This window comes from Osmerus eperlanus, chromosome 26, assembly GCF_963692335.1.
Source record: "Osmerus eperlanus chromosome 26, fOsmEpe2.1, whole genome shotgun sequence".
NCBI lineage: Eukaryota > Metazoa > Chordata > Actinopteri > Osmeriformes > Osmeridae > Osmerus > Osmerus eperlanus.
Window position 1 is genome coordinate 2,842,005 of NC_085043.1, and position 27,232 is coordinate 2,869,236.

At 41.4% G+C, this 27,232-nt stretch overlaps 1 protein-coding gene across 2 annotated transcripts in view; it reads right to left on the reverse strand.

The window, feature by feature from the left end:
• Nucleotides 1-27,232, reverse strand: part of LOC134012972 (excitatory amino acid transporter 5-like) — a 45,768-nt gene that overhangs the window by 12,127 nt on the left and 6,409 nt on the right. For both annotated transcript variants that reach the window (XM_062452674.1, XM_062452675.1), the window contains exons 5-7: nucleotides 26,151-26,358; nucleotides 16,450-16,549; nucleotides 1,962-2,195 (exon numbers count right to left, since the gene is read on the reverse strand). In XM_062452674.1, coding sequence (XP_062308658.1) covers nucleotides 1,962-2,195; nucleotides 16,450-16,549; nucleotides 26,151-26,358 — 542 coding nt within the window. The remainder of the gene's footprint in view (nucleotides 1-1,961; nucleotides 2,196-16,449; nucleotides 16,550-26,150; nucleotides 26,359-27,232) is intronic.

The following is a 27,232-nucleotide window of genomic DNA, read 5'->3' on the forward strand; positions in this document are numbered from 1 at the left end:
TTATACTTTTTGGACAAATGTACAAATATATGTAATGATGAATTATATTATATTTTACTTGTATCGGTGTATGTATCGGTTTTGGACACATTTGTGCAGAGAATTATGATAGGCCTGCTAACCGTTCGTAAACTCTGGACTGATTTTCCGGGAAAAATATGTTTGTCCCGCGCATTGATTCAGTGCGTGCACGGAGAGATGGGGGCTATTCACAGATGGGTCCGTTGTAGTGAGAGAGAAAGCGAGCGGGGAAATAAGCGGCTGAGCGCATCAATGCGCTGCGCGCAGCTCTACGATGAAATACTTTTTTTGCCATGTTAAACAATAAAAAATTGAAATGAAGTAAATAGATTTGCGGCAGTACATTTTTAATTGTGGCGGGCCGCCACAAATAAATCAATGTATGGGAAACACAAATTGTAAATGACTGACACCCAAAATGGCCGACATAGGAAAATGTGATATGTTTTGACTTGGTATGCCACATAGAATCAGAAGTATTTCCTGACCAGTAGGTGGCATTGTGCCGAAACTGTTCAGGTACCCTCAAGTCATGCTTGTGATGACACTTACCAAGTCTTGTCTCAATACAGTAAGCCGTTGCAGAGGTATAGCCTCAAGTCCACTTTGGCGTACTCTTTATCAAAATAGTTTTTTTTTTTTGCATTATTTGAAAACGGTTTGACTAATCAATTCCAGCCATTTTGGTTGGCATGCTCTGAAGATGATCTGATTAGATTTTCGTGAAAATCGGAGCAACGGCCTAGGAGGGGCTCGGAGAAGTTGGTTTTTCAGAAAATTTTAAATGGCGGAAATGACAGGGTGCAATCGAATCGTCTTGATCCAAGAAATCCAACAACGCCTAATTTTTGAAAATTATAATAATAATAAGAAGAAGAAGAAAAGGTAGAAACAAAATCGGCAGCTTCGCTTCTTGGCCCCTAATAATAATAAAAACTACAAAAACAATAATAACAAATATATATTAAAAGGCTAAATGAGGATCGAAACAAGCAAAAAAACAAAAAAAAGATATCAGCTTTTTTATTGCATTATACTTATACTTACATATATATATTTACATATGTTAGCCAATCTATTGTTGCATTATTTTATAATGTGTACAATATCAGTTTACCTAAGTAAAATTGTATATTGCCAAAGTGAAAGTAAGATTGAAAGTAAATAAAAACCTTTACAGGAAAAATTGAAGCCTGAGTAAGACGATAACTAAGACATGACTCTCCTTAATTCACAACTGGAGTTTAGCCTGTGTTGCTTGCTGCCACTCCAGATATCCCCTCAGTCTGGAGCCGGCAACATCGAGATAGAGATGCATACAGGCAATCACAGGGTTAGCAACTCAGAACACACAAGCAGCCATTGAGCCAAGCCCTGGATTAAGAACCCACACCAGACCAGGGTAGGGTCAGCCACACAGGCCAGACCAGGACAGCACAGCACTACAATTGCCTGACTGCTTAAGATTTGTAGACAGACAAAATGGAACAATTTACTTTCTAAACAATACATTTAACACAGTTTAAATGGCACCAAAACACTGCACTTAGGGGATAATATATATTAAAAAATAGCAAGTGACAATCCCCATGTACAGTACCAGTCAAAAGTTTGGCCAAAGTTTGGACACATTTTCCCATGTGTCCAAACTTTTGACTGATACTGTACGCCCTTGCCACTTATTGTAAACGCCACTGGTTATCCACATTTCACTGGACTTTGTCCTTCCGCAAATCAGAGCTCCGCCTGCTATGAATGTAACCACAATTCAAGTACAGGTAAACTCCAGGCTGTTTGTGTCTAGTGCAGACACTGGTGCATCAGATACTGAGGATCAGCAGTGGGTCAATTTCCTTGACAAATGTTGTCATATAGGACAACTTTGAAAATGAAACCTCAAAAAACTCAAAAATACTTGAACAGTTAATTGAAATATTTACCTTGAGGAGGTGGCAAGAGCAATGACCATGGCTTGCAGGAGACCACGAATGTAGGTGAAAGGGTTCTTGTGGGTCAGGATGAAGTAGAAAAAAGGGAGGAGGATGAGACCATGTACAAAGAGGCCAGCCAGGACAGTGATGGTGTACCAGCCCAGTTTCTTTCCAAGTGTAGATGGATCCTGCATATCCAAAATCTTTCCAGCAACCAGAAATATTATCCCAAAAGGAAAATACCTATTGCAGAAAAATAAAACAATAAATCAGATTTGTTCAATCAAATTTAATTTATGATGACAGACATCATGAAAAGTAATTTTATGCAAATACTTTTAAGCAATGTTTGGAGGGAAAGTGGAGTTTGGTTAATGGATTGACATGCAACCACAAGAGTTAAGGGTTAGGCATCCAAAAATGCGGTCGATTCCGAGACAAGACCGCATTTTTACTCGGTCTTGTCTCGGTCTCGGACAAAGAGTACTCTGGATTTTATTTCTAGACCGGTCAAGACCACAACTGCGGGAATATCACAAAATTTCCTGTGCATTGTTTATTTTTTATTTTTTTTAAATATCATTACTGTTATTGGATGTAAAACATCACACTTCAAATGCAACCAATAACTTAACTAATTTGAAATTACCCATCACCCCTCCTCGCACCCCAAAAGTGAATGAGGAAGATAGGCGAAACAGTGTCAGTCTTAAGATGTTGGCCAAATCAGCTATAATTAGATTTGGTTACCTGAACCACAAAGAGTTTACAATAACGTCCAAAAGAAAACACACAATTTGTCTAAATTCTGCAAAGAGACGCTCACTGAGACGGCTGGCACTAGGCCTACATCAAACTTTTACCGGCATTTAGAAAGAAAACATTAAAAAAGGTAAGCTATAGGCGTAAGTGACGCTAGCAAAGCTAGCTACCTAACGTTTGCAATGTGCCTCTGTACCAAAACTCTTCTTTACATTCTATCTATATATTTTCCCCCATTACACAAAGAGATTTAGCTAGAATTAGCTATGTAACATAACTTTATATTCATAAAACATACAGTATGTTACATCAACGTTAACTCATGTCAGCTGCATACCTCTCCCGACTTCATAATGTTAAGTTAAACACCGCAGTATCGCGCTCCTTCACTTGGGTGAGAGAGAGATGTAAAAGCAAAGACAGAGAATGCACCTCTAACAAAAAGAAGAAAAAAAAACTAGGGCTGTCAAGCGATTAAAATATTTAATCGCGATTAATCGCATTATTTCATTTGATTAATCGCAATTAATCGCAAATTATTCAATCTATTTAATCTGTTAAAGTTTTACCCCAATAAATGTTTGTTTTTTTATAACATTAAAAGGGTGTACTTAAAAACTTCAAATAGGCCTAACTGGATGATAATTTCCATATAACAAGTTCAGATGTAACAAAACATAAATTGTGAGGGAGTTTTATTCACTCACAAACTATACTGCTGTATAATAAACATCAACAAAATTAGACTTGTTCTGGAATATAAAATACATTTAAGACATGTTGTCTCATAGCCTACTACGATATCCTGCTCCATAATATTCAAATCTCACTCAAACATACTTCAGATACTTAAGCAACCACAGATTTACCTTAAAATTGAACAATACAGTTTATATTTTGTTGAACCCAGTCAACTGTTCGCTTCATTTGCGAGTGTTGTCTGCCATATATTACCGGAGCTACCGCTGCTACCGCTGCTACCGCTGCTAATGGTGCGTGTCCACTACAGCGGAGCGGCGGCTTCCAATTCATTTTCAATGAAATCGGGCGTTGACGCTCACGTATGGCATTGTGGGAAGGCGAGCGGAGCGTTGCAAGTTGGATTTTCTCAACTTTATGTAAATGAGGAGCGTGAAAACGCTAGCGTTGGCCAATCGGATTGGTTTCTTGTTTCTTGTAACATAGCAACTGTTGGTCATGGTAAACATTTCTAGGTTTTACAATTTCAAGATGGAGAAACTTATAGTATGTGTCTACACACCCAGTTCTGTTCAGAACAAAGTTACGTAATGTGACAAGCCTGAATTTAAAGATTACATTAAACTAATAATGCATGGTGCAGGGTTGCCGACGTTGTCAGTGTCCCTAGTATGTTTTTATACTTTTAAATTCAGTCTCGTCACATTACGTGACTGTTCTGTGCCACTGCTAGCTTGCTAGCCCAGCCTACAAACAACTTTTTTTGGTTGAGTGACCGGTGGCATAACATGTATTCTACTGTAATCTTGCACTAGTAAAAATTCTGTATTTTTACACAAATGTTGTGTAAAAGTGGTATTTTGATCGATATTGTGAGTACATGAACCCAAGTCTGCACGCTTGACTGCCATGACTACAACAGTGACCTTGAGAACTACAACTCTGTATTAACTTTTCTAACACGCCCCAGAGCGTGGTGTACTGTGGGAAGGCGAACGGTGCAGAGCGTTAAAAAACGCAGCTCACGCCGCAGCTCACGCCGCAGCTCACGCCGCAGCTCACGCCGCAGCTCACGCCGCAGCTCACGCCGCAGCTCACGCCGCAGCTCACGCCGCAGCTCACGCCGCAGCTCACGCCGCAGCTCACGCCGCAGCCTCATTTACATTTAGACGCTCTTATCCAGAGCGACTTACAGTAAGTACAGGGACATTCCCCTGAGGCAAGTAGGGTGAAGTGCCTTGCCCAAGGACACAACGTCATTTTGCACGGCCAGAATCGAAACGGCAACCTTCAGATTACTAGCCCGATTCCCTAACCACCTGACCTCCCGCTAGGAGGTCAGGTGGTTCGTTGGCTGCTAGCTGTGTGCCCTGACGTCTGTGATCCAAGATGGCGCCGATGATGGCTGCCTCGGTCGTTAGGTGCGCTCTTTTTTGTCTTGTTTTGTCTGTTAATTCAGTGTTCTGCCAATATTTCCGGGGTTCTCTAACAAGAGAAGTACTTCTAAACATCAGGACTACAACTCCTGTGGATTTATTTCCCACTTTTCTGCTTCCAGCGGCAGAATTAGTAGGAATTATAGTCAAAGGCACCCTCGGCTTTGTCCTAGCAGCGAAGCGTCGTAGGAGAGGCAAACGAGCAAAGAACAAAGAACTCCCAAAATATAGACAATTAATCAAATGCCCTACCAGAGAAGGAAACACCTTGGATCACTGCTACTCTACAATCAGCAAAGCATACCATGCGGTCCCCCGAGCAGCACTGGGTCACTCTGACCACGCCATGGTCCACCTGATTCCTGCATACAGGCAGAAGCTAAAGCGCTGTAAGCCTGCTGTGAGGACATCAAAACAGTGGACCAGTGAAGCTATGGAGGATCTGCGGGCGTGCTTGGACTGCACTGACTGGGACATGTTCACGACTGCTACCAATAGTCTGGATGAGCTCACAGAGGCTGTGACATCTTACATCAGCTTCTGTGAGGACTGCTGTATACCAACACGCACCAGGGTAAGCTACAACAACGACAAACCCTGGTTTACAACTAAACTCAGAAGGTTGAGGTCAGAGAAAGAGGCCGCGTTTAGGAGTGGGGACAAAGACAGTTTCAAGGAGTCGAAGAACAGGTTTAGCAAGGCGGTGAGGGAGGCTAAACGACTGTACTCAGAGAGACTAAAACACCAATTCTCTGCAAATGACTCAATTGACTCAACACATGCTTCTGTCTGGAGAGGGCTCAGGCAGATTACCAACTACAAGCCCAGAGCCCCCCACTCCACTAACGACTCCCGCCTGGCCAACGACCTGAATGAGTTCTACTGCAGATTTGAAAGACAATTGGACAGTCCTGAACTACCCCTTCCCACCCAGGAGGCCTCCCACCTCCCCCCCTCTACAGTGACGACTCTCTCCATTCAGGAGGGTGAAGTTAACAGACTTTTCAAGAGGCAGAATCCCCGCAAAGCAGCTGGGCCAGACTCTGTCTCTCCAGCCACCCTCAAGCACTGCGGTGACCAGCTGTCTCCGGTGTTTACCTACATCTTTAACACCTCCCTTGAGACATGCCATGTGCCAGCCTGTCTCAAGTCCTCCACCATCATCCCTGTGCCCAAAAAGCCAAGGCCAACAGGACATAATGACTACAGACCCGTCGCCCTGACCTCTGTGGTAATGAAGTCTTTCGAGCGCCTGGTGCTGGCACACCTTAAATCCATCACTGACCCTCTACTGGACCCTGCAGTTTGCCTACAGAGCCAACAGGTCTGTGGACGATGCAGTTAACATGGCCCTCCACTTCACCCTACAGCACCTGAACTCCCCAGCATCCTATGCCAGGATCCTGTTTGTGGACTTCAGCTCTGCCTTCAATACCATCATCCCCGCCCTGCTTCAGGACAAGCTCTCCCAGCTGAACGTTAAGCTGGGAACACAAGTCTCTGACTCCCGGTCCATCAGCACCGGATCACCTCAGGGCTGCGTCCTTTCTCCTCTGCTCTTCTCCCTGTACACCAACAGTTGCACCTCCAGTCATCCGTCCGTCAAACTCCTGAAGTTTGCGGACGACACCACCCTTATTGGGCTCATCTCTGGTGGAGACGAGTCTGATTATAGGTGGGAAGCGGCCAACCTGGTGACCTGGTGCAGCCAGAACAACTTAGAGCTCAATGCTCTTAAGACAGTGGAGATGGTTGTGGACTTCAGGAAGAACACAGCCCCACTCACCCCCATCACGCTGTGTGACTCCCCAGTCAACACTGTGGAGTCCTTCCGCTTCCTGGGCACTATCCTCTCCCAGGACCTCAAGTGGGAACTGAACATCAGCTCCCTCATCAAGAAAGCACAACAGAGGATGTACCTCCTTCGGAAGCTGAAGAAGTTCAACCTGCCAAAGACAATGATGGTGCACTTCTACTCAGCCATCATTGAGTCCATCCTCACCTCCTCCATCACCGTCTGGTACACTGCTGCCACTGCCAAGGACAAGAGCAGGCTGCAGCGTATCATCCGCACTGCTGAGAAGGTGATTGGCTGCAATCTGCCTACCCTCGAGGACCTGCACACCTCGAGGACCCTGAGGCGAGCGAGGAAGATTGTGGCCGACCCTGGACACTCCCTGTTTCAGTCACTCCCCTCCGGCAGAAGGCTGCGGTCCATCAGGACCAATACCTCACGCCACAAAAACAGTTTCTTCCCTTCCGCTGTTGGCCTCTTCAACAAGGCCAAGGGACCACACTGACTCTAATGACTTCCTGCTTAAAACACACTGCTTTTTGCACTGCATTACAAAATGGTATCTTGTACATTTGTATTTTTTGTAATATTTGTATTTTTGTATTTTTATATTGTAATTTACGGCAACTTATATTTTATTTTATTGTATATTTAATTCAATTCTAATCCCACTTAGTACTGCTAGTTTATGTACCCTTAGTATAGATAGTCCACATATTTAAATTTTAGGTCCCTATATGTTTATTGTATGCACCTTCCTGCCAAAGCAAATTCCTTGTCTGTGCAAATTTTCATGGCGAATAAATCCCATTCTGATTCTGATTGCTTGCATGTGATAGTTTAGGCTGGAAGTACTCCGGTGATAACTAAACTCAGCCTGACAATCAGTACACACAGCCTTAGTTTTGTCAACCGAGCCGTCTCGCAACTTTTTTAAATGGAACTTCCCATCTAAAAGCCCTCTCTCCATCATTCAGCTACCGTCGGCAGTCAAAGTTATGTGACGACCGGTGATTCCCAGGGTTAAAAAGAAACCTGCGTTAACGGCACTATTTTTTTTTGGTCGCGTTAAAGTGAGATTTCTTGAGTGTGGGAAGTTTTTTGAGAGAATCAATCATTAAGCTGAAGTCGGGTGAAGTATCAAGTTGATGTTTATTTGAAGTTTGACATAAACATAATAACGTTACCAACATAATCGACACACAAACTTAACCCTCGTGCTGCCTTCGGGTCACATGACCCAAAGGTTCACAACGAACCATCGTTGTGTTTACCCAATTTCACCCAATACAAAAACAAATAAAAATAATTTTCTTTTAACCATTGCAATGTGGGGGGTCTGAGACAGCCCGACAGTTAAAAGAAAATGCTTCACTTTGTTTTTGTATGAGGTAAATTTGTCGCAATACGACAGTGGGTCACAATGACTGATGGGTCAGAATGACCCGAAGATAACACAAGGGTTAAGACAATAATAGAACCTATTGCAGCCATATTCTGGGAGAAAACGCTAACTAGCACTAGCTACCTAAAACAGCAAGACTGCTGCAGAAATGGCACAGGCAAAGGCCAGGGTGATAACTATATGCTCATTTAACATTCTGATAAAAAAACACAATTGTGAAATGTAATGTACAATACGATATACGCTGATATAATTAATACTTTCGGAAACAGTAGTCAATGTTTGCTATTTCACTGAGGTATTAGCATTAGCCTCTGTTGGACACATATCACAGGTCTGTGATACATCCATTTTCAATCGTTAAAATTATAAACATGCCTCATAAATAAATGTTCGTTTTCGGATTTATTATGACATTAGATTACAAGTTAACAATTCGTTGGTGAAATTATCATGATATACCTTAGTTTTAAACCAGTGTAGTTCACTGTAACGCTATACGCGACACTGACACTGTTAAGGAAAATTCCACCGGTTTAGGAAGCCAAACGGTGACAGTACAGTACAGATGGACAGATGAGGGAAAATTGTGCCTTGTGTTTGCTCATTTAATCCCATCGATTTAATCCTAATCCGTTTCCATTCAGTGGAAATGTATATCTACGAATGCGTGGTCACAAATATACATAAAGATGAACATGTTTTCATTCAAACAATCCCCTCAGTGAAGGTTGGCTAGCAAGTGACAGCAGCAGTGACTGACCTTCAGTAACAAGTGGGAGGAGGTGCAGGACACACTTCTTAGTGGCATCTTGCTTCCAACTTTTATTTTGACAACCCAGTCATTTGGAGCAGATAAACATCTAAAAACATGCAGGGCTACAGTAGGCCCAAGGACCAGGATCAATGACAAGGTTTGAGAGAGGCTGATATAGAGGGAGTATTAAGAGAAGCTGACAAAGTTGAATGCGCTTTTCCCTACTTACAGCGCGGCTAGCCGGTGACAACCATGACCCCCCAGTCTTCAGACAGCTGGGGACATTGTTACCGACACATAATGATCACTTCTAGTAAACTTGTTATATTAGCCAGTTTTTCAGAAATACATTTCAAGCTTATTTACGTTTTTGGTTGGCATATTTTCAGTTTGCAGATGGTACTGTTTGAATCGCTATTCCAGCTTTGATACTGCCGGTGACAACGTTGTTAAAATAAGAGGGTTCTTTATTAATTAATTAATGCAATATGAGTAAATGCTTAAAAATATCACTAGAAGGGAAAACTTAAGGGACGTTTAAGTCCCGGGAGTGTTAGGATCATTTTTACACAGTGTAAGGCTGGGTGTCAAACCTGCCCCCACCTCTCATATGCTAAAGTCTGGAGTTTCTCTGGACGGTCTCAACTTGATGGCTCTCACACCCCATTCAAGATTTGGTCTGATTGGTTGGTCTTGTGTATAAAGGGAATTGTAATGCATTGTTCTGTGGATTCTTCATCTCCTGAGACCTTCTCCTCAGTTCTGGCTTGTCCTACTGTCCTACGCCTTGCTCACCTCTTTCTTTCTCTCTGATTTACAATGATCATGGTAGAGTAGGTAAGATTTAAAGCTTTCATATTGTAACATGTTTGCCTTGTAATTGATTTCAATCATTTGCAATGTTAGTAAATGCGTATTTAATTTAACCGTACTTTGACCATTCTTGCTCTGATTTAACCCATAGAGTCAAATACCTGGAATTCTATTTGTATTGGCATTATTTGGTTCATGCTAATACACTGTTCAGTTTCCCATCTTCCTTTAAACCATAGGGGAATTCGTTTTGGTTGTTTGGACAATATTTAACCCCCTACAGTTTTGGTGACCCCGACGTGATATGTTTCGAGCAATTCAGTTACAGTTTGGTATACCGGCGTTTCAAACCATGGTGCGGTGAGTAAGCATTTACAAATGTACATTAATTGTGTTCCGCCTGGTTCTGTTGGTAGAAGCCTATTACTAGTTTCTGATATTAGCTCCTGCATAAAAAGAACAAAAAATGGAATGGGAAACTGAAGTTAACAAATTACTTAACCTATGGGAAGAAGTTAGCGTTAACCGAACGTTATCTGAATTGAGCAAGAAAGACAAGAACGGTCTTAAAACTGATTTTACGCTAGCTGAAATAATTGAACATTGGCGAACTGTAGGAGTCCATAAAAAGAAAGCAGAAAAGAAACAAACATTGAAGATTACTGTACATTTAATTGGCAAATGTCTTCTCAACTCTGTCCTCAAAGCAGCGACCCCTTTTTGTGCCACAAGGCAACACACCGCTAACAACAGCAGTGAAGAGACCAGCAATGCTGGCTCACATTCTACTGCTGAGTGTTCAGACACAGACAGTGGAATTGTTGTGCAAATTCCCAAACCGCGTTCTACAAAGAACCGTCGTGCTCCTGATCCGCCACGCATTGCTGCCATAAAAATGGCGACAGAGGTAAAACCCAAGCCCCAGCAGCCCCCTCATATACAGTGTAACTTCTGTAAAAGACAAGGACACACCGAAATGCGATGTTGGGATCTTGGCAGAAATATGCCTATTCCACCCACACGGTTGTTTTATGCTAACAACAAAGTTAGATTTTGTCGTGCTTGTCTAAGAAGTGGTCACACTGAGTCCAAATGTTGGCATCTGGGAAAGGGTAGGCCTCCCCCATTTTTCATGCAGCATAAGCTGAGCCTTTATCAAGACAAACAAACCGTAAACTTTTTAACGTGATTACATGCAATTCCAACTATCTTTTACATTTACTTAATTCAGGTCCAAATTGTGATATTGCTACATTCCTACTGTATTACCCCTGTGTTTAGTCTTTGTTGTAGTTCAAAGATTCTTGGGGACAGTTTATTTGTTGCTGCTCCAGTTCCTTTAGCTGCATATGCATAGTGCATATGGTTTGTCCATCCATGAGTTCTTATGTTGGTTTGTGTGGATGAGTATTGTGGATCAGTATGTACCTTTGTGTGTTTTATAGAGTTGGTGGTAAATGTTCTAGGTTTTAGCTAAACTCACAATGGTTCCTGACCTGTAAATGTAGATTGGTATAACTTGTATTTTATTTTATTATTGCTGTGTAATTTGTGTTTTGTTTATTTTGGACCCAAGAACACTTTTTTGTTTTAATTGCCATTTTCATCTGCTAGATGATATGTTTGAGTACCTCTCATCTATCAAAAGGGAGGACTGTTGTTCACCTATTTTTTCCATTTGAGATTTAGGACACTGTCTCACTAATTTGCATTTGTATCCAATCCGACTCTCTCAGACCCCAGACCACTCCAAACGTCACTCCAAACTTTACCATTTTCATTGTTAACCAAGTGCTGTGCTCCAATTGTGTTCTGCTGTAACAGGACAAGAACTTAAGTAGCAGGAATATACTAACCAAGGGCACGTCTGCATGCCAATACAAAGGTTCTTTGAAGTGATCCTCTGAGCAATAGCCATGATCCAAAAGTGATCATCTGAGCAATATCCATGTCATTAGAATCTCAATGCTGACCTGTCTGCAATCAAGTTCCTTTTTCCTATGGGTGCAGGTTATCACACGATGAACACTGCAGCTTTTGCCTGTGCTTTTGTGTCCAAGAGGGAGGATTGTAAGGCTGGGTGTCAAACCTGCCCCCACCTCTCATATGCTAAAGTCTGGAGTTTCTGGACGGTCTCAACTTGATGGCTCTCACACCCCATTCAAGATTTGGTCTGATTGGTTGGTCTTGTGTATAAAATGAATTGTAATGCATAATTGCATTGTTCTGTGGATTCTTCACCTCCTCAGTTCTCCCTTGTCCTACTGTCCTACTCCTTGCTCACCTCTTGCTTTCTCTCTGATTTACAATGATCATGGTAGAGTAGGTAAGATTTAAAGCTTTCATATTGTAACATGTTTGCCTTGTAATTGATTTCATCAATTTGCAATGTTATTAAATGCGTATTTCATTTAACCATACTTTGACCATTCTTGCTCTGATTTAACCCACAGAGTCAAATACCTGGAATTCAATTGGTATTGGCATTATTTGGTTCATGCTAATACACTGTTCAGTTTCCCATCTTCCTTTAAACCATAGGGGAATTCGTTTTGGTTGTTTGGTATATTGTATTTAACCCCCTACAACAGGATTGCCCAATTTCTTCATTTTGATGGAACTGTTTCAACTATGTGAGGCTGCCATATAACCATTCCCTCTTGCACTAAGGGAAATGAGAAGATAACTGTTACATTCTACACTTCACTCTTAGTATTCTGAAGTGTAAATGAGCAGCAACAAATGTATGCTTTTTAATCTATGCAATCTTCTTAAATAATAAGTATGCATACTTATTTAAAATAAACTGAAATATCAGTTGTCAAATTTAAGTATACATGAAAAATCTCAGAATGTTTGATATTAGTTTAAACAATATGTTTGGAGGTGAAAAAAAAGAGAAATGTTACCCTCTGTAGTTACTATTATTATACTGATTGTAGGAGAAGGAAATGAAACAGTGACTCAGGACGATGCAAGAACTTGAAAATGCTCCTGGACAGATGCAGGACGCTCAATGTCAAGTTAAATCTAGAGAAGCTGCTGCTTTGGCCAAATGAAGCGCCCTACATTGGCCACCTGCTAAGAACAGAAAGTGGACCCAGGAAAGTAGTAGTCATCAGACCTAGACCTAGATGTACAGGGGGTGCAGCGCTTCTTGGGCATGGTAAACTAACTAGCCAAGTTCTGCATCCACACCATGTAAGTCTGCGAGCCACTGCAACATTTAACACATAAACACATAGGGACTGTGGAAGGGAGCAATCAGAGAGACATGTGCAGCCTTTCAATAAAATTAGTGATAATGAGACACCTGTGCTGAGGACAACCAGTAGCATATACCAGCAGAGGGACAAGGACTGAAAAATGATATGCACAGATAAAGAAGGAGCAGCCTGCAGTGGTGTTTGGCATGGAGAAGTTCCAACAATTCACATATGGATGAACGGTTGAAGTGCAGTCAAATCACAAGCCTCTAGAGAGCATCATGACAAATGCCTCTCCTTAGGGAACCAAAAAGAACCACAAAGCACCAAGCTGCCCGAGGAAGAAATAGGGACTAACCTGTTCTGGTTCAACGACAGAGACTACATGGTTATAGTTGATTTCGCTCTAACTTCTAGGAAGTGAAAGCACAATTGCGTAAACTGACATGTGCCAACTGAGAGCACTGAGTTGAACCCTGGATACCTGTGTTTTGACATCCATTTGCAAATTTTTTATTCTCTACTCTTGTTGTATGACTATGTTTAACTTTTGGTCTGCACCTCTCTGTCTCGTCTCTGGAGGATAGGATAGGAACTCATTCTCAATTAGTTGGTTGAGGGGCAGTTTTATGGGCGTATCTGAAGCCCTCTGTGACATTGCTTGTAAAAAGGGCTATACAATTAGATTAGATTTTGACTATTTGGAGAGCACACAATGGAAAACAGACACAATTGGCAAACTATGGGTTCCAGTATTCTTTGGATGAATTCCAAAGTTTCAGCAAGGTGGGGGGACTTTCCACACAAAACATCTATTCTGGGATACCCGGAAAAGTAATGGGAAAGTGGAATCGGCAGCAAACATAATGGACCACAGAAATACCCCGTAACAAGAAACAGACAGCAGAAAGATACAAACGTCTCAGGTCAAGCCCCCTGATGTAATCAACACTCTCCACACAAGGTCCTATACTCCTGAAAGACATTGTGTGAAAATAAATGGACAGTCAATAACACTACAGTTTATTGCAGACATGGACTACAAACCAAAGTTAAGGCCGAATTATACTACTCCGACTCCGTTACGGACAGACAAACGGACGGAGTCGGACGGATTTGTTGAATTCATAGTACTCCGAAGACTGTGGGTGCTGAAAACAATTCACCGCCAGAAGAGTAGGTGGCGCTGCACTGCGATGCTGGCTAGGTTATCGAAAAGTCAGAGCCGTTTATAAATTAGCCGTTTTATCAATAAAATAAGCAAATTTTCAGCAACTACACTGCCCATTTCTCGTCACATTTTAATTCAGATGCCGATTTACATGTACTGTTTAGCTGAAATACGAATTGTAAAAACGTACAGAAATGGCGGTCAAAGGATTCTGTTCGTCTTGTTGGTCATGGCAACCCCCGACCCTGACGCAAGCGGTTCTTAATACGGACCAATCACAGCCAAGGGGTATCCGTAAAATGACGGACGGACAGTCAGGAAAATCAGGAGGTGCACGTAGAGCTCTCCGAGGGGCTTGGAGAGGGCCTTCCCTGTCTCCGTCTCCGTGAAAACGGAGTAGTATATTTCGGCCTTAACACTAGAAGCACGGACAGGGGTAATTTGGGCCCAGTGAAGAGGGGGAAAAAAGTTACTTTGCACTCTATCAAATTCCTGGATCTTGCTTTCTGGACTTTTCCTAGATATGTGTGTTTTACCCAGTATATGTACATTTTCTAAATCACACCGGGAAAAGCACGTTTAAGGCTATTTCACTGATGTTTACTGTTAAATTGCTGCCAGGTGTGCGTTCTGCAATTTTTCCCCCTGCATTCCATGGCTGTGATTCTCTTTTCTATCAGCAGATGTCGAAAGGGCTCCCCTATACAAGTCTACTGTTATTCAGACAAAGTTAATGTATAAATATACCTAATATGTAATGTTTATACATATATATAATTATGTGCAAAATGATAACAATAATTTTATTAAACGAAGTGCATTTGTGTCACACACATTTGTTTGTAGACAATGGTATATGGTAGATTGCAAATAAGCTATGTTATGTTAGCAGATAAAAGTAACTAATAAACACATTTTTGCATGTATTCAAACATAGGTCAAACGAATCATTAGCCAATCAAATCTATCTATCTCTGTGTAAGGCGAATTAGTGGATACTCAAACTATAGTTTGCGATCAGTAGGTCTATTGAAGGAGTTATTGAAATTGTCTCAAACATTCAAGGGTCTGATAGATCCAGTTATCCTGGCAAAACAGTCATTGTTCTTTATTTATTGACAGGGCACAGTCCAAGTATTGCAAAAATGAGAGAAATTTATTAGTTTGGAACTTCTAAGCTAAAAGCTACAATCTCTGCTTGCTCTCCCGTTTATCCTGCTCTCAAATTTTTGCTCCTTGAGCAATAAATTGGACTGTCGCTTTTGTGTTTACATCAACACGAAATGGTGCAAAACCTCTATGCTAGTTTCTAATTAGGCTACTGCTCATAGCTGGTGGAGCTTATGACTGTCGTGTTCACACTGGTAGTCACTGAAATAAACATCTTAGTATCTATATTTTTATGTGAGGATGGATCCTTTTGATACAACATCAGTAGAGAGTAGGTGGAGAATTATGAGAGGAATATTTGTAATGTTTGTTACTTTGTTTTAATGTTGTATTTACTGTAATGTTGATTCTAGTATCTACTCCGTCTTCCTGAAAGATAACCAAGTCATCGTTGGTATTTATACAAAGCTGACATTAGAAAAAAATCATTCAACTGTATTTTGTAACTGTTCAAAGATGTCCAGAACAATATTTGAACACTTATGAACCAGCCAGAAACTAGTTCACGCCTTTATGTGTGAAGGAAAGAGGGGGGAGTTGAGCTTCCCCCAATCAACTTCTGACTTCAGAGACAGGACTCTGAACTGTATAAAACTTTGAGATGACAATCGATGTCTGAGTCCAGTGAAACCAACTATGGCGTAAATGCCATCGGGATTTTCTTTTCTCCTGGGACTCAACAATATTAGTGATCGCAATTAGTGATTGATTTCAATTTGTTTATTGAAATCAATCTCTCATATCTCATATATTTTTATGTGTGCGTGTTCAGTATTGTTACAATCTGCTCTACTCTTAGAACAAATTCATTCCTCCAGAATACTGATTATTACATATTAACTATAGGTTTCCTTGGTCTCCTAAAACCAATATCAAGGTGGTGCCCCCAATTACTCAATACTTGATTAGAAATTAAGTATATATATTCTTTAACGACCACACCCTGCTACACTCACATGGTATCAGTTTTTTTTCGTAGATGTATTTATTAGTGCCAGAAAAGGAGTAATAGTAAAAGGAGAATTCAATGTGATCTGTTGGAGTGTTCTCTATTGGGGTCTATGGTCAATGTAGGCATCAAATACCAACCTTGACCAATGTAATTTTTAAGTATATGAAATGGTAATTTATAGCCTTTCATGCTAAATCCCATTGGCATGCTAATATTGAGGATTGTCTATACTTCCTTATTATTTCAAAACAAATAAAGAAAAGCATTGCAAACTACTAATGTAACAGGGCAAATGTAAATGTATATTTTTACATCATTGTTCAGTCCATACCAAACAGCAGCATTGATGATCTTCATGACACACTCGTTGATGCACTGACACACGTTGACAAGAGGAGCTCCTCTTTCCCCCATCTTTCCAAGCAACAGACCTAGGGAAAAAAACATTAGAAGCTCTTTTGGTCTCTTAAACATTTACATTACATTTAGTTATTTAGCAGACACTTTTATCCAGAGCGACTTACAGTAAGTACAGGGACATTCTCCCCGAGACAAGTAGGGTGAAGTGCCTTGCCCAAGGACACAACGTTATTTGGCATGGCTGGGAATCAAACCTTCTGATTAATAGCCCGATTCCCTAACCGCTCAGCCATCTGACCCCCAATAAAACAAGTTTGTGGATCTTATGCACCCACACAAATTCTCAGTAAAGGTGTTTTTTTGTCAACATGCTGGTACATTTCCCTACATCTCTACAGGTGATGACGTTTCCAAGTTACATTGTCGTATATGGTGTGCACACCCAATAATGGTGTGTTTCCTTATCTTGTAGCCAAATTCACAAGTAGCTGTCAGAAAAATTCAAACAGCTGCCGAAATGATTGCTGCAGAGCGTGAGCGAATTGTGGCACTTCACGGCGCTTCGCGACGCGTAAAAGCACCGCAAAGCGCCTCGATCGGCTACGGAGGGCATAACGCTGCGTTCACACTGCAGCGTTTTTTAACGCTCTGCATCGCTCGCCTTCCCACAGTACACCACGCTTGGGGGCGTGTTAGACAAGTTAATACAGAGTTGTAGTTCTCTAAGGTCACTGTTGTAGTCATGGCCAAGCGTGCAGATTTGGGTTCATGTACTCACAATATCTATCAAAATACCACTTTTATACAACATTTATGTAAGTGCAAGATTTTACTAGTGCAAGATTACAGTAGAATACATGTTACGCCACCGGTCACTCAACCAGTCGTTTGTAGGCTGGGCTAGCGGGCTAGCAGTGGCACAGAACAGTCATGTAATGTGACGAGACTGAATTTAAAAGTAGGCTATAAAAACACACTAGGAACAATGACGACATCGGCAACCATGCACCATGCATTATTAGTTTAATGTAACCTATAAATTCAGGCTTGTCACATTAGTAACTTTGTTCTGAACAGAACTGGGTGTGCAGACACACACGAAAAGTTTCTCCTCCATCTTGAAATTGTGAAACCTAGAAATGTGACCAACGGTTGCTATGTTACAAGAAACAAGAAACCAACCCGATTGGCCAACGCTAGCGTTTTCACGCTCCTCATTTACATAAAGTTGAGAAAATCCAACTTGCAATGCTCCGCTCCGCTCGCCTTCCCACAATGCCCTACGCGAGCGTCAACGCCTGGTTTCATTGAAAATGAATTGGAAGCCGACGCCGCGCGCCGCCCGCTCCGCTGCAGTGTGAACGCACTGTTTAGGCCGCAATATGCTTCTGCGTCTCCGTTTACGGATGGGCGGGCGCACGGATACGCACGGATACGGACGGATAGACTTCGTTTATGTTTCTCCGTAGGCTGTGGGTGCTGAAAACAATTCACCGCCAGAAGAGTAGGTGGTGCAATGTTTTTTTGTAAGTCGTCGTGGAGTGTTTATTTACCTAGGTTATCGAGAAGTCGGAGCAAATTTACAAATTAGCCGTTTCATCAATAAAATACGCACATTTTCAGCAACTATACTGCCCATTTCTCGTCACATTTGAATTCAGATGCTGATTTACATGTACTGTTTAGCTGAAATATGAATTGTAAAAACTTACAACAATGGCGGTCAAAGGATTCTGTTTGTCCTGTTTATCACGGCAACCCCGCCCCCGCCCCTGACGCAAGCGCTTCTTAATACTGACCAATCACAGCCAAGGGGGTCTCCATAGCTCTCCGTTGCTACAACGGATAGTTAGAAAATTCAGGAGGTGCACGTCGAGCTCTCCGGGGCTCTCCGAGGGCTGACGGAGAGCTCGTAGAGGGCGTTCCTCGGAGAAGAGGGCGTTCCCATGTGTCCGTTTTTCGAAAAACGCAGAAGCATATATAGGCCTTTAGGCTGTTCACACTAGACGCGCATATCTCCGTGCCAGTCACCAAGCCATGGTTGGCCGTTTACCAGCGTAGTGAAGTTAGGTCTTAAGTGATAGCCTATAGCCTACAACTAACATAGTAAAATCATAATATCCTGTTTTTTTATTAAATATACCAAATAACATATTGTGTTTTATCATCTTCAAGCTGAATTCGAATTCGAAACGATTCACAGCGCTTCGCAGCCTTGTGGCAGATCCAATTTGATTACATGGCCGCCGAAAGGAAAAAGGCTGCGTTTCCAGGCGCTTCCAGTTACACCTGGGACACACTGGCTGTGAAGCGCCCGGAAGCTTCACGATCAACTACGACTGGCTCAAGGCTGTTCAAACCAGACGCGCATTTCTCCACGCCGGTCACCAAGCCTTTCAGCTACTCTGAGCTTTCCTTTTTCACATGACATGGTACATAAACATGGCAAAGGCTATATTTAGGAAACGTGTTATTCCAACAGCCGGCCCAACAGCATCCTAGCATTGATCCCTCTCTACGTTGTCCTTGTACAATTGGTGCTGGGGGTCATACAACTCCCTGTGCTTTTCAACTTCGAGAATTAATTTGATGTCGTCCATCTCCTTGAATTTCTCGCTGATTTTAAAAATCAACTTGGGGGTTCTCTCTCGGTAGGCTATGTCTGCACGCGCGTGTGTTGTGTGCAACGCGGGACAACTCGTTTCTCTCAAACAAACAAAACAACTACGGGCATGCTGGCTCAACAGATCAATCAGTTTATTTTCATTCGTTTTTATCAGGATAACCACATGGAACGGCCGTTTGTTACCAACATTGTGTAGTTAGGTTTTATATAGGGTGAATATTGGTAAAGTACGTAGGCCTCCAAAGTAATATAAATTACTTTGGAATTGCAGCTTGATAATGGGTAAATCGCATGACATGCGCAGAGACAATGAGAGATTGACAATGTGAAAGACGTAAATTGAGAAATAGACGAATTTGACATACTAATTTGGTTACTTTTGAAAGATGTTACGTGATGAGTATTTTGATACATTTGTTAACAAGATTGTTTGTTTGTTCGAGTATATTTTACATTTTAAAAAGGTTTGAGTTTAAAGGTGACATGACATGAAAACTTCACTTTAGGAGGTTATTTAACATTAATATGAGTTCCCCTAGCCTGCCTTTGGTCCCCCAGTGGCTAGAATTTTCGATAGGTGTAAACCAAGCCCTGGGTGTTCTTCTCCGCCTTTGAGAAAATGAAGGCTCAATTGCTCTGTTTGAAAATCTCCTCCTTGTGACGTCACAAGGAGGAAGGTTACCTCCCCTCTCTCTGCTTTGCCCGCCCAGAGAATCTGGCCCGCCCATAAGAAACTGAGCTACGACCGTGCAAGTGTTTTTATCCTCGAGAGACATCATGGCTTGCAAATGAATGAAGCATTACATTTGCTCAGTTTGGATGTACAAAGGAAAACAAAAATCTTTTTACAGTTCCTTCATCCGAGCCTCTGAAGACCCAGTGTCTTAATTTTATTTTCTCTGGAAATGCGCCTACACAACTTCTGTGGTAGGCGCATTTGTTTTGTATGTCTGCGCCAAACACTTCAGCCACGACTGTTTCCTCAACTTGAGCTAATACAAAACTGGCCTTGCTGAAATTAAATTCTGGATCAGTACTAACTCTCCTTCGTCCAGCTACTAACCTCGGGCAAGTAAGTTAACTAACGCTATATCATTTTGTAGCTTTACTGTATATGGTTACCTAGCTTGCTACCCTTAGAATGTGGCTGTAACATTAGTTCTGCAGCTAACAGCTGAGTTCCTGTCGCTAATGTAAAGGTAGATAGCATCAAGTATGTGTGTGAATACACATGCTGTAACGTGAGTGTTGTACACTTATTTGTTATTTGGATAACCGTTCTGCTGTTGGTGTTATGGCGCGCGCGCGCGATATCCACCTTTCCCCTCATTGAAATGACTGAGAGTATACCTCTGCAAACCAGGGTTATCAGATGAAAATGGGCAAATTCGAGGCATGTTACAGCAACGGGGACAGCCATTGCGATACATCCATTGTAAACATTAGCGCATGGTGCTACAGACACCAAAACAGCGCGTTCTGAGGAAAGCTCCTTGTGGGACTGCTAGTAGTGGCTGTAATTCTGCACCAAGGCTGAATTTCAGGAAAGAGACTTCTGATACAGTATTATGGGACCACTAAGGCCTATATAAAAGCATCCAAAAACAGCATGTCATGTCACCTTTAAAGGTTTGTTCCAGTGCGCGCTGTTGTTTGATTTGAGTTTAAATGTGCGCTGATAGATTATTGTTTTATTGTTGTAATGCTGCTTCAGCATTCCAACAAGTATTGTTCTTTGAATCTTTATTCAACTTCTTAATATTATTCTATTTCTTCCGCGACACCTTTCAGCGCCTTCAAATCTTCAGCTATTAACCCTTGTGTTCTCTTCGGGTCATTCTGACCCATCAGTCATTGTTACCCACCGTCGTATTGTGACAACTTTACCGCATACAAAAACAAAGTGAAGCATTTTCTTTTAACCGTCGGGCTGTCTCAGACCCTCCACATTGCGAAGGTTAAAAGAAAATTATTTTTATTTGTTTTTGTATTGGGTAAAATTGGGTAAACACAACGATGGTTCGTTATGAACCTTTGGGTCATGTGACCCGAAGGCAGCACAAGGGTTAAAACCATTCAGCTATCAAAACATTCAGCAGTTTCAGGCTATGACTGCTATATATTTTCAGCTTTGTACCTCTTATGCTTGAATTAATATAAATCAATATTCATAATATTTTTAACATGGTTTTCCAATTGAGTTTTTTTTCAAATCCTCTCAATCCTCTTAAACGTCTTCAACTTTCAAATCCTTCTTCTTCCTCAATCCTTCAGCTACAGCCACCATTTAAACTTTAAAATGTTGACAAACCCCTAAACTATTTTAAAAATAATTCAGCTTTTTGATATCTATTCAACTTTTTTAAATATCACTGATTATGTTTCATGAGTTTTTCAAACCGTTTCTGAGATTTACATGGGTGTGTATGTGAGAGCCTAGAGTGCTGACTGAAACGCTTAGAGTGGAGGGGAGCTTCGAAATCAGTTTTTAAAAGCATTTCTAGTTTGCCAGCATTGCCACAATTTTCACTCTTCATGCTTCATTTTTGGATCAATAGATAGCTAATTTTGTGCTGGTCGTAGACAGTGTCTTTGGAATCCAACAGACGTACACATTTGTTCAGAGCCCCACGAAAGCGAGACAAAGTCCAACTCTCGCCCCATAGAGACCAATGCAAATCTGGTGACACATTTTTCAGAGAAAGCAGAAGTTAGACGTTTTTGAATCTGCCGGTAGAGTCGTATTTCTGACCGCACAGACATATAAAGGACATCTCTGGTTTCGGCAGAGTCTTGGGTGTCAGAAAATATCCTTATTTCTGGGATTGGACGTATAGTTTTGCGTCTAGGTTAACTTGTTTGAGTTGTGGATGCTAGGTAAATGTATGTTATTCTCTCGCCCTCAGCACGTTACGGTGCGTTTACACTGCAGCGACGCGATGCGAGCGACAACATGTTTTCCATTCATTTTCAATGGAGCCAGGCGAATCGCTTGCGTGGTGCATTGTGGGTAGCGACGCAACGCGATCGAGTTGAGATTTTCTCAACTTTATGCAAATGAGGAGCGATTTTCGCTAGCGATGGCCAATGGCAGTGTTTTCTTGTTTCTCGTAACGTAGCAACCATGGTAAACATTTCTAGCTTTCAGTTTTTAAGATGGAGGAGAAACTAATCGCCTGTGTGGCTGCATATCCAGTCCTGTACGATACGTCTCTGTATTTGTACAAAGACATTAATAAAAAGAATGAGGCCAGGCGCAGGTTTGCCGACGTTGTCGGTGCTCCTGGTGGTTTTTTTGTACTTTGTACTCTCGAACAAAGTTATGTTCCAGGGAGTTCCAGCCGGGCTACTACTATAAGCCCGGCTGGAACTCCCTGGTCGTATCGACAGATTAGCAGAGACTTTGAGTACTATAATAAAACGTTTTTACACATGTCAACGTGTAATGTCTATTAAACAGTTTTGTATTTTGTATACAAGTTGTATTTTGATCGATGTTGCGAGTACGTAAACCCAAGTCTGCACACTTGTCCATGACAACTACAACAGTGACTTTAGAGAACTACAATTCTACATTAATCTGTTTGATACGCCCCCGCGCGTGGTGAACTGTGGGAAGGCGAGCGATGGCAAGCGATTCGCGTCGCTGCAGTGTAAACGCACTGTTAGCAATCATAGCTGCACCATCACCGTGGCAACCACACAGACACGCCACTCAGTCTCTTACACAGGTGATTGGTATTAGCTGATTAGTGGAGTCACAAGACAGAGCTATTCAGTCAACTCGTCTCATTAAAAGACTAAGAGCACTATAATTTCAGCTACTGAAACGAATATTCGACTTCTACAGTTTAACAGTTCAGCTTTCAGCTTCTTCCGCATTGTATTTCAGCTCTTAGCATTGTTAGATGATGCAGTTCAGTTTCCACACTGCCTCTTTTCTGTGACTCACACATTTTTGAAATTCATATCAGCTTGCGGGTATTTTCTCATTTCTGTATTTTCATCAATTTAAAAAATAATAATTTCATCTTTCAGCATTCCAACGCATTTTTTGCAGGAAATGCACTTTCTAGTTTGAGTTGTTTTTTGAGTAAAAAGTAAGATCAATTGAGAAAGTGAGAAGAGTGTTACATTAAATCATATACAAACTACAAAATATTCAAAGTAAATATTTTCATTTGAGTCGTAGCCTACAGAGCGGAGCTCTAGAGTCGTTGCTACAAAACCGCAGAACGCTGCCCTCAGAACGTTGGTTCAGTGTGTTGTGGTTCTTTCTGGGGGATCTTGGTGTTGGTACGTACGTGGTGATAAAACTACAAATCCTGTGATAAATGCAATACCTGCCCGCAAAATACGTCAGCTTCTCCTGAGAGTTTGTTAAAGTTCGGCTACGTGTGGAAAATGGGAAAGTGTACTTTCAACGAGACATGGCTAGATCACAACGATTTCCGCTGTTGGTTACAAGCGGTACCCAGCTCCAGGTACAAGGCTCGCTGCAAAATTTGCCCAAAAAATATTCAAATAGGGACACTGGGTGTGAAGGCGCTGGAGTCACACGCCAGAGCGGAGAAACACAATGGGCTACGACTGTGCAAGTGCGATATTGGTTTTTCCTCAAGACATCATGGCTTGCAAACGACCGAAGCATGGCAGTTAGCCCCGCCTCTTTCTTCCTCATAGCATTTAAAGCTACAGACACAGAAATGGCACGTCCTAAGGAAAGCTCATTGTGGGACTGCTCGTAGTGGCTGTAATTCTGCACCAAGGCTGAATTTCGGGAAAGAGACTTCAGATACAGTATTAGGGGACCACTAAGGCCTATATAAAAGCATCCAAAAACAGCATGTCATGGGATCTTTAAATTTCGATCTTTATGGTCTTAAAATGTCTTAAAAATGTCTTAAATTTGACTTACTGAAACCTGCAGAAACCCTGAGATGCTGTCTCATCCAGTGAGAGGTCCGAGGACATTAATATCAGGTGACGGATTTGAAACAAAGTCCTGGAACAGACCCGAGGTGGATGGGGTCATTCCTGGCTAGTTTCAGATGTGATAATCAAGGAGATAGCATAGAACACGTGAGTCATTGCAAAGCCTGTATTTTGTTTCATAGCGGCAAACAAAGGAAACGTGTTCTGCGTCAAATCAAGGAAAACTGAGCTGTGCCTATAGTACAGTTCGTTGAGGTCGCCATTTTTATCAACTAGGCTACATTGCCTATGGGAAGATTACACAAACACAATGCACACACAACCATGACAACTTGGACTTTGTGATATTAGAGAAACAATGGGAATTGTCTTGGGAATGGCGTTCTGTTTTGTATGTTGAAAAACAACAACAATGAACAATTCTAAATGGTGCTATGACTACGGATGTAATAATTTAACTGTTTAATTGGTAACAATGCAAATGTTAGATTCAGAAGTGAAGTTTTAATCTTGGTATAAATTTGCTAATTATTCTGTGGAATAAAGCTTGGGTACAAACACTCCTATCATGTATGTTCTGCCAGTTACGTAAAGATGTTCCAGTTGATTTTGTTATGTTCCAGGGCAGAAGTTTGAATGTTTTGAGAAGAGTGATACGACTGTCGGAAAAGGTGATAACAATACTGTTTCATTTATGTGACTTGATTAAGTATTATTTGGGAGTTGCATTAAAGCTTAGTGTTTTGTTTTTGAGAAACCTGTTTGTACTACTGAGAGTTGACATTAATTTTGCAAAGAGAAGGAAATTGTGAACATGTAATGAAATTTCAGGATCTGTGCCAAAGTAATGTGTCTTATCATGCAGAGGTTGAAAAGTGTTGGCAGCAGGGGAGGGTGAGCTTCTTTTACTGCTTAAGTCTGGGGTGACTTAAGGGTTAACTGATTTTTGGGTGGTTAAATGGAGTTTATGACTCCCTGACCTGGAGAGAACATGCAAAATGAGAGGTCTTATCACTTGACTTGGAGAAGAGCACAAACAGGGCCTGTTTCAACTATCACTGTATTGTCTAGGAGAATCTGACTGACATTTACTGAATGGTTGATTGTTTTAGTGCTGACAACAAGTATGCATGTTCTTATATCCTGATAATTTCTGTATTGATTTATTTTTCACAATCTTTGTTTCAATTTTATTTGTTTGGTGAAGGAGATCTGAGATGATGTCCAGGTCTGCCGGTGAATGCATCAGACGTCAAATGGCCACTCTGCTGAGTGATGACGGGTTTTATCCCAATACCATGGGTTTCTCCGTTGTGTCCAGTGCATTCACACTACTCAACTATAATTCTGTATAGTCTTATTGATTATTACACATTTTTTGATTTGATTAATTATTTTAATTTTATGTATTTTTGATTTTATTGACTGTGTTGGTGTGGTTTTGGAATAACACATTTTATTCAGGATAAACAGGAGGGAGATGTCAGAAAAGTGTGTGTCTGTATAAAATGATACTGTGTTTAGCCTTGTGTGTAGAGAGAGGCCACCCCCAAATGAACTGTAGGCAAGGTCCAGGCCTAGGTAAACATACAAGACCCTTATCTTGGGGCTGAAGACTAAGAAGAGTTGGGGGGTTGTTTGTTTAAAGGAGATACTGTTTGACAGAGGTAGAAGGGAGACTGAGGTCTGGTGACCATTAGCTGGTCACATAGTGGGGGTAGGGTTGATTGTAAATGTCCACTGCAAGGGACGCAGACACGCAGGCACTCACACACGCGCAAGATCTATGCAAAGGAGCCAATGAAAGAAGAGCCATGTGACAGTTGCATGCCTGTGTATGAACCAATGACTGTGGAGAGCGGTTTCGTTTAAAAGGTTAGCTAGCACAACATGCTAACAGACAAACTTTGTAGTTTTGTCTCCTTGTGGGCCGGCCGCAAGTAATAAAGCTTTCTTAACTTATTCACCGACTGACTGTGCAATACTTGGTAAAGATTAATATTTCTGTCACCTGTCTATAAGTAACTTTATTTGGATAGGTTTTAAAAAGAGAAAAAGAGAAAGAAAACATACACAAATACAGACTTATAATAAAATACAGCTGGCTTTACCCATTGTGGCAGAGAAGATGACAATGCCTAATACATTCATCTGTTGGCTGCTGCCAGGGCTGGTCTTGTAGTGGATCTCTGGGGGAGGGGTGAGCTCCAGGTAAACTGTATGGCCGTTGGGGTCATTCTCGTCAGGAACGATGTAAACAAAATTGGGCTGGATTGTTTTTGTCTGGACTTTCAATATAGGGACCAAGTCGGTTTTGTACTGGTGTATAAAAACCCAAGAAAAGAGGAAAATGAAGTTGAGTTAACAAAACATAAGGTAATAATACAAACAGTCAGCACTGCTGATCATGCTACTATGTATTTGTGCTTTGGAGCAGTGGACAATTATTTGTGACACGATCCAATGAAAAGGGGCTCTTGTCGGCATTCTGTATTGTCTGCTAGAAGTAGTTTTTTTTACAGTTTTCATTTTCTTGCATATTACAAAAGTTAGAGTGTTGAAGAAGCCACTCATATGATAAACAACATGTTTAGGATCACTAAATACTCATAATTTCTTCTTGTTTACCTAAGCTTCCAGTTGAGTTGTGGGCGCGTTGTAGGATGTGATATGATTTGCATCACGGTGCAGCCGGGTTTTCCCTAGGCTACTTATGCTAGCACGGTGGTACTAGCTGTAATGTTTCGAATGTAGGCTATGTTTGTCTGTACAAAGTACGATCCCATCCACCCTCCTAATCAAGTAGTGAATCGGCAGATTTGGTCTCGAGTCAAGTACCCTTAAATATGTTTCGCAAGTAGTTATGTCAACTTTCGAGCAGGCCTTCTGTGTGTTTGTTTTAGCTTACATCCACGGTCTAAATAGAATGAATAGCTTAATCTCGGGCATTGCGCTCAGGATTAATTTTTCTTAGTTTGACCTGGTAAACCGTGAATACAGTTGTCAAGCTGTTTTCGGAAAATGCAATTTGCACCAAGTTAACACATAACTTGAAACATAATCGGGCCAGGTACAGTGCAATGTAGTCAGTGCAAAAATACTGGGTGTTAAAACACACATCTAGGATAAATCAAGAAAGCAGGATCCTGGAATTTGATTGAGTGCAAATATTGTTTTAGTTTAATTTTCTTCA